The 8,882-nt window shown below is 41.8% G+C and overlaps 1 protein-coding gene across 9 annotated transcripts in view; it reads right to left on the bottom strand.

The window, feature by feature from the left end:
- The window catches only part of Tbh (Tyramine beta hydroxylase), a 43,850-nt gene continuing 34,968 nt past the window's right edge, over positions 1–8,882 (bottom strand). For all 9 annotated transcript variants that reach the window (XM_089473775.1, XM_089473767.1, XM_089473770.1 and 6 more), the window contains exons 3-8: positions 6,997–7,355; positions 6,775–6,926; positions 6,316–6,707; positions 4,101–4,450; positions 3,810–3,997; positions 1–2,309 (exon numbers count right to left, since the gene is read on the bottom strand). In XM_089473775.1, the coding sequence (XP_089329901.1) occupies positions 2,009–2,309; positions 3,810–3,997; positions 4,101–4,450; positions 6,316–6,707; positions 6,775–6,926; positions 6,997–7,355 (1,742 nt within the window). In that variant the 3' untranslated portion in view covers positions 1–2,008. The remainder of the gene's footprint in view (positions 2,310–3,809; positions 3,998–4,100; positions 4,451–6,315; positions 6,708–6,774; positions 6,927–6,996; positions 7,356–8,882) is intronic.

Genomic DNA, 8,882 nt, shown 5'->3' with positions numbered 1-8,882 from the left:
TTTTCATTTTTTTTTTTAGCTGTAGAACAATTATCACATCTTAAATATATATGTATGTAGCTCCACTTAAACATATCCATTCAATGTTTTCTGCATATGTATTTTGTGTACATCAAATATTTATCATCTTTGGTTATTTTCGTTTTATGCAAAAAAAAAAAAAAAAAAAAAAATTGTTGATCATCAAGCACATCAACAACAACCGCTTTGAAGTACTCGAAAGTTGTCAACGAGAGTCAAAAGTACTCAAAAGTTGTCGAAATTCTCATTGTTGTATATTCATTCGCACTCAAAGTTTACACGTTTTCAATAGTACTTATACTCGTACGTATTCATTTCTATATGAATTCAATTGAGTCTATTTCAATTCCTGCTCATACTTAGCCGTATTCATAGTCATACTCTTACACATTTTCCTACTAATCATCTTAGATCCATTCCTATAGACTACAATGATGGCATATTGAGATTTACTCCTACTAAGATGATCTTATACTGGCCTCTCCTAAATCACTTCTAATCATACTCAGTTGATCGTAGACTTACTTTGATTCATACCTAGCTGATCTTATACTCATTTGTTGCTGAGGTGATCTTATACACACTTTTATTCATACTCAGCTGGTCTTCTACTTCGTTCTACTTTTACTCAACTGATCTTAAACTCACTTCGACCCATACTCAACAAATCTTCCACGTCTTTCTACTTATACTCGGCTGATCTTCTACTCATGCCGACTCACTGATTTTATTCTCACATCTACGCATACTCAACTGTTCTTAAACTCCTTTCTATATACTTTCATCTGTTCTTAGACTCATTTCGACTCGTACGCAGCAGATCTTATACCCACTTCTACTAATACTTATACTCCTTTCTAAATATGCTCAACTGTGCTCGTTCTATACTGAACATATACTCATTTCATCTATTTCATTCACATTCCTCTCTTCTTCAGCTGCAACTCGAAATAAACTTTGATATACCTAAATCGAAGATCGATAAACGCTTGCTATCGATAATCGGCGACAATTGATTTGGACACATGCCTGGCTGTTGGCTATCCAAACAAAAAATCGAAATCGAAATGGCAAAGAGTGCGGCTGCAAGTGCCGAACACTTGACTTGATGTCGGGCAATTAGAGCTGTTTGATAGCTGCTGCGAGGGGTGGGTCTGGCTAGGTGGACAGACGGCTTCAGGTGGACTGGGCAGCCTTTTTATCTTACACGCGTTTCGACAGGCTCAAAACTTGACTCATTTATATTGTATAAACAGGGCCGTCAGCTTGCATTGAAAACTGTTTCAGTCCGTGGCCCCGAGCGAGCTGCCGCTTGCTTTTGTAGCAGCAGCGACGACGACAGCGACGACGACGACGACGGCGACGTCGACTGCGACTGCGACAGCTTCTCCATTTATTTTCCTTACGGCATTTCGTGCATTTTGTTTTGTTTCATTTCTTCTCTTCTCGTTTCTTTTCTTTTTGCCACATTTCTTTAACATTTTCCCTTTGTGTCGTTTGCCGGTTCAAGCCGGGGCCAGCAGCTCGGTCGGCAAATTTCAAAGGCCAACAATTCATTAGTTATTTAAAGAAAGTTTTTTGTTGCCAAACACCCGACGACGTACCCGCACCGCCCCCTTGCCCTCTGCCTCTGCCCCTGCCCCCTGCCAAAGTCCACCCGCCAGCCTTTTGTCTTTGCCATTTCAATTGACAATAAGCGTTGATATTGATGTTCTTGATGACAATCATCATATACTACTATATAAACCTGAACAAAAATGTAAAAAAAGAACAACAAGAAAACAAATGAAAACATTTAGAGAGAACCTTACAAACCCGCTGCCAAAAGCATGCCATTTGTAATCGCATGTGTATGTGTTGAGTGTGTGTGTGCGTGCGAGTGTGTGTGTGTGTGTGTGTGTGTGCGTGCCATGTGCATGCCCCGCCCCCATCGCCGAAATACGTAATTGGAATTCCGTATCCGTCCGCCGTGCTCACTGCTCATTGCCTAGTAGATGCACTCGCCTAGCAAATCGCAGTCGCCCTTCTCCAGGGGCTTCAGCCAGAGCGGGTTGTAGTTGGGGCAGAGCTTGCGATGAATGGGTATTTTGATTTGGACTGGCGTCGGTGGCACGCCCTCCCAATTGCGCCCCTCAAAGCGCTGGCCATCGGATCGGTTGCACTGCATGCTGAGCGGCTCCTGAATGTACATCGTATATAATTGGTCCACATGCGGCTGGGTCCATTCGATAGTCCGATAATTCGCCGAACGTGCTCCGTTCAAGTGTATGCCATGCTGATGCTCCTTGCTAGATAGAGGCAGAGAGGGTGAGAGGTAGAGAGAAAGAGAGAGAATGGAATTTTAATTTTCAGGGCTAAGCGAAATATCTCCGCCTCGTCTGGGCGCGATTTCAATGAGAAATTTTCCTTTGCACCTCATTCTGTCGCCAATGACAGTTTGGTACTCCGAATAGTTAGTAAGGATATGGAGTGGAACGATGGAATGAAACAAACTCAAAGGAGAATGCCGAAAGTGTAGCAATAGAAAAAGGCTAATCAAGGCATAAATACATACAGCCAAAACATAACCTGGAACAGTGGAATGAAACAAAGACTAACACAAGAAACCTTCAGTGAAGTAAACTCAATTAATGATCAGATGATATGATGGAACTAAAATCTACTATTTAAAAAAAAATAAAACAAGCCGGAATGAAATGGAAATGAAACACTCTTTGCTATATATTTTCCAATTCACTTTAAACTTTGTCCGCTTTTCAAGCTAATTCTTTTTTTCAAAGGAATGGAATGGGAATGAAACACTTTTAAATACTTTCCAATTTCAACTTACTCTAAACTTTACCGCCTTATTTTGGGTGTCATAAATTTGGGAAATGCATTGCTCAGGCCCTCTTTATGGGAAGTCGACAAGCGATTGTCGGCGACTTAAAGGTGCTCTATACATATACATATACATATACATATACATATATATCAAGCTATCTCTTTGTTTGCCTGCTATACGGGCAGCCTATTTTGGCTAAGCTTTTTTTAGGCCCGTCACAGCTGGCAGACACCTACGGATTTTACCTTTTTGTGCTACGTAAATTTTCATAAGTTCTCTCATTCTCTCATTCAATCAGGCGGCCTTTGTGTGCCGGCACGAGGCTTGAACCCAATTTTCGGGCTGCCGAAAAAGTCTCGCAAGTTGCACAAGTCTCGCAAGTCTCTAATCTAATGTTCAAAAATAAAGCGAAGATGAGTTTTTACTTTTCTTTTGACGCTGGCTTCACAAACAGCCAACTAACAATGCGACGCGCCTTCAAGGACTTTGCCAGTTTAGGCCTGGGCCCATTAACGCTGGCAATTAGCGTGCACCTTGGAAAGCGCGAACGGGACGGACAGACGAGCGGAAGGGCGGATGGGCGGACGGGCGGACGGGCGGACGGACGGATGAACAGGAAGCTGAAGACATTTCCGTTATGAATACGCTTAAAGCGCGGCAGCCGCAAACCGGAGCCGCAACAAATGCCGGAATGCCAAACTTTTGCCTTTGATGGAAGAACGAACAGACAGAGAGAGAAAGAGTGAGAGAGAGAGAGGGACAGATAGATGAGAAAGTGCCATTAGGTTGCGTTGCCGCTGGTCTCTCAACTCGCTCAGTTTCTGCTAAAGGGGAAGTCTGCGACCCCACCTCTACCTCCGTCTCCTCCCACCACCTCCCTCCACCTGCTGCTGTTAACTCCATTGCTTTACCCCCTCTCCGTCTTAATTGAAACATTAAGCACGCCCGCATTTCATCCGCTTACCGCTTCATATAGATAAAATAATCCTCGAGTGTCTCCTCCGAAACAGAGCTCTTGCACACCTCCAGCTTGGTGGCCGGATAGTAGTGTATATAGTTGACGCACATCTCATCGCTAATGGAGAAGCCGCCAAGAGTGACATTCGCAGTGCCAAGCGTATTATAATAGCAGGTGGTGACCAATGCATCGCCCTGCAGAGCAACAGAGAGAAAGAGAGAGAGAGAGAGAGGGCGAGAAAGATGCAGAGCAGATTACCCTCTGCATATAGAGTGAAAGCATGAATTTAATGCTTACCGGCAGGACGCGGGGCTTGTAGTGCAGCGTGCGCATCTCCTGGAAGTGATGCGAATAGTAATCATCGCGATTTATCTCCCGCAGCTCCTGTTCGCCCCGGAAGTGTCTGGTCAGGATGCGAACGCCGCGCAAATGCGTATGCAGCTGCGATCCAAATATAATGATGCCCGTCTTTGGCAATGCGGCCCGTGTACAGTCCGCCACACAGTAGCCACTCAGTGGGAAGGCCGTCTGGCCAGGCGGTATCGCCATTTTGTCCGTATACTCGAGACCCAATTCCATGACGCCAGCATCGTATTGCCGCAGCGTCTTCGATAATTTAATGCGAAATCCAGAGTTGTCCATCAGACCTGCAGGGCGTATGATTAACATTAATGCAGGCGCACAGAAATTACGACGGACAGCAGCAGCTGCCTTGAAGATGCACACACGTCGTAACGCCCCCAATCCCTAGAGACAGGCACAACTCAGCAGCTCGTGCTCACGCGATTTAAGAACCATAACAGCTCGTGATTGTGCGTGAGTCGTCGTCGTGGCTTATTACATAATTATTGAAATATAGTAAATAGTATAGCTTATTTTATATATAAATAAAAATACACAAAAAATAATTTAAAAAAAAATTATATATACAAGAGAAAAGCTTTTAATATACAAAAATAATAATTATAATTAATATTTAAAAAAAATTTTGATAACGGGAGTTACAGACTACAGAATACTCAAACGCTACCGGATCATTTTTCCGATCTGCCACGCCCCCATAAGCACATCGGTAAAATTATAGCACTTTATCAGATGAGGTTTCCTTGAGTATATATTCTAGATTTCAAATCTCAAACTTCTATAACAATACCATAAAAATGGCTTGACAGACGGGCAGACAGCAAGACTGACACTAATAAATTTTAATTTGCTTTAATTTAAGAATAAAATCTAATAATTAAGAACAAAAATCGAAAACTGTATAAGCAGAATTTGAAAATTAAATTTATTCCATTTTTCAAATAAATAAATAAAAATAACCAAACGAAAAATTCAGAAATAAGAGAAAAAATAATTATTATTGCTCGTGTTATTTGAAATTCGACTCATCTCTAGCTGACACACACACACACACACACGCTCAGAGCCACACACCGTGAGTAAGACATTGGGCTGAGTGGTTCAGTGAGTATGTTGTGTGGCCATGCATTGCGCTAGATGAGGCCATCGACAAGGATGTGTAAGGATATAAGGGGACACAAGGACACTTCAAGCAGCAATAATGACATTTTGCTTCAGCTCAGCGGCTTGTAGCAGTCGCAGTCGCAGTCGCAGTCGCAGGCACCGACTCAGTCACAGTCACAGTCACAGTCACTCCCTCCTGTTGTTATTTATACAAAAGTTTTAATGAAATCAACCCCATACATACACCCAAATGTATATAGCATACATACATACATCTCTGTTCTTGTATACTCCTATCAAAAAAGTGAAAAAGAAGTACAGGTGAGGAACGCTCCGCACAAAAGCAGCAGCTCAACAATCATCTAAATCGAATTACCCCTGGTAAATTGCCATTGTCAGTGTGAACACATTCTTGCCCCTTTGAGCTTCCTCTTCTCTATTTAAGAAAAACAACGAAACTTTGTGGGTAAATAAACAAAGATATCCATTGGACTATGCATGACTAGAATATACCCTCACCTGCTGATAGCTCTGATTTGCTGATTGAATAATTCCTCAATGCACGGAAAATTAATATATTTCTTGATTTTTTTTTTTTTTTTTTATTTCTGCATATTAATTCAACTTCCTAGCTTTATTCCAACTTTATAAATTTTGTATATTTTTTAAACTGTTTTTTTTTTTTTTTTTTTAAATATATAAACTTTATATAATTATAAATAAAGCCTAAAGTCTTTGATCTCACACCTAGACTCTAGGCACCTACATATCACTATCGACACATAAAGGATTTTCTTGATCTTAATCGAGTTTTCTAAAATCTTTTATTGAACACTAAATATTTAACTTTTCCGTTATAGTTCTTAATACTTTAGTACAGATGAAAATCTTGAGGATTTTCTTCTTTATCAGCTCAGCAAAATAATTCTTCTGATTTTTGCAATAACTTTTTCATTTCATTCCAATCTCAAGCCCAATTTTCCTTCTACTCCATTATTTTCCTCTGATCTTTGCACGAACTCTTTAGTTTTCTCTCTTTACTCACCCTCCAGTAGCTCTGGATTATTGAAGTGCACCTCGAGCCGCACGTAGGGATTGAAGCCGGAGCCACCGATTGGCAGGCCGGCCTCTGGTGGATACGTAAAGGTGCTGGCGCCCATGGCCCACAGTGCCATTACCTTGGAGCAGACCTTGGCTGCCGGGGGCAGCTGTTCGCAGTCGCCGTTGTAGAGTGGAATCTCAGCGTGCTCGTCCGTTTCGCAGTGGAAGATCTCCATGTGATGCACAATGCCGGGCGACTTGATGATTGGCTCGAACTGCACGATATGCATGCGATTCTTGACAAAGTCGTCCAAACGCTGCACATGGCACCAGTAAGTGGTCTCTTGACTGGGCACCGGCGCTTGCTCCAGCGTGATTTCGATTTGCGCCAAGTCGCTGAGGAATAGCCAAGAGCGTAAGACCCATCCCCCTCAAGGCTAAAGGGAAGCCTCGCCATACTTACGTTTCGGGAATGAGGATCTTGTCGGCGCGCAGTAGCTGCAACATCTTCAGACCCGCCTCGTGTGGAGCCGTCACATTGGGCAACGCGAACTGATGATCCTCCAGAGCGAGCTCCGATTCGCCGCGTGCCCATACCACGTACATGGTGCCCTCCTGCAAAGCAAAGCAGGACAGCCCATATAGCAGAGAGTTTTCCAAATTGGAAGTATATTGTTTCACCTACATGCAATCGCAGATCGAGCGGGTCGCAGGTATCGAACTTGCGCTTGAAGGCCAGCGTGAATTCGTCCATTTTGAAGACCTCGCAGTCCTGCTGATAGTCCTTACGCACCCAATGACCATCGGGGCTGGTGTAGGTGTCGGTGACCACATTGAAGAAGCCATTCTGATTCTCAAAGAAACAAATATCTGCATCGGCCAAGCCGCCACGTTTCGAAAAGCCCAAATAGAACCAACGATGCTGCTCATTGAACGCATTCTGCAAATGGAAAAGCACCTCCTGCTTATACCAGTCAACCATCCAGCTCAGCTTGATTTCCTTGTCATCCAGAAAGATCTCATGTAGCTTTGTGTCCGAGAGACCTGCAAAGTGCAGAAAAGAAGCAACATTGAGTAGGCCGAAAGTCTTCTATGAAACTAGGTAACCCGAGTACCATAGACTCGAAGACCCAACGACTTAAGGCCTGCATATATTGAGAAAGACAAGATAACCTTAGTATACTCAAGACACAAGCCTGTAAGACCTTAAGATCTAAAGCCTGCATAGGAGTATCATTTAATGGCTTACAGTTGATCTCTTCAAGGTAACATCTAGAACATAGGCTTTATGACTGTATCATATAGAGCCTGTATAATTTGAGGATACAGAAATATTTCGGGGTAGAAAGCTTTTATGGAGATGTTTTGGTGGTCACTAATTGATGATATGGGGTTCGGCTCTATTATTAATTTACCTTCGCTGTGTTGTTATGGTTCTATTTTTGATGTACCGGTTCTGCACTTAATAAATATATATAAAAAAAAAAAAATAAATAAATAAAAAATAAAAAAAAAAAAACTAATTGATGATGATGTTTATTAAATTATAACACAATTATAATTATCTCCAATATTTGTTATTTTGATTAAGCTCGTAGGATATCAATCATGTTACGATATACATACGTGTAATGTGACGCGCTAAAGCTTAAAGAGTAAGATCACAATTCTTATTAACTAATGATGGTAAATTGAATGATTGTTTATTATCGATAGTATCGATTAAGAATAAGCGTGGTACCAGATCGCCACACTTTTAACCACTTCCTAATCTGGGTATCCTCAGAATCCAAGGTCTTAAGACCCTTAGATATAAAGTTACTATATTTGTACTTAAGAAAGAGTTTTTAAAGAACCTTTTCAGGTAGTGCTTGATATATCTATTAAGTTATTTGAACACTAGCAATAGTTAAGTTGCTAGTTCAACATTCTCCTCGATTCGTATAGAGCCCCAAATTACTTCACATAAATAGCTAATGATGGTCTCAGCTACATCTGCTGAGCACCAGCCTCTGTTTATTTAGTTCCTCAGTTAGCAAAAAAAAAAAAAAAAAAAAAACATTCTTAAGGCTTGCTTCGCCCACTGTCCGCCCAGTTGTCTGTTATTTGACTATGGCCTTTTGCTTTTTTGCTATTTTATAACAAGCTCAAAATGAATGATTGCAATACGAGCACAATTACGTGCGCTGGCCCTATCCTGAAGTGGGTCGGTGTGGGGCGAATTTGTAGTACAAGCCAAGATAATCAAGTTGCCTCAGCACTAATTACCCAAAAAAAAAAAAAAAAAAAAAAAAACAGAATAAAAAAAAATAAAATATATAAAAAGGAAAAAAATAAACGTAAGCCAAGCCATGGCCTGGCAAGGACGAACGGCAAAGGAATTCAATCTTTCAGGCTGAATGTTATCTTCTCGACTTCGAACCGCAGTCGAGTCCGGTGCAGCTGTATGCGTAGCTCAGGTCATTAGATTTATGTTACCAAAGGACTCCCGGCCAGGCAACCGAACATCAATTACAACGACAACAGCATCTCAACCGGGCCGGACCCGGGTCGGAGGCGGCCAGAGGGAGC

This window comes from Drosophila arizonae, chromosome X, assembly GCF_054131065.1.
Source record: "Drosophila arizonae isolate 15081-1271.41 chromosome X, UAZ_ARI_1.0, whole genome shotgun sequence".
NCBI lineage: Eukaryota > Metazoa > Arthropoda > Insecta > Diptera > Drosophilidae > Drosophila > Drosophila arizonae.
Note: the sequence above shows the minus strand (reverse complement) of the source record. Positions and strands in the feature narration are given on the sequence as shown.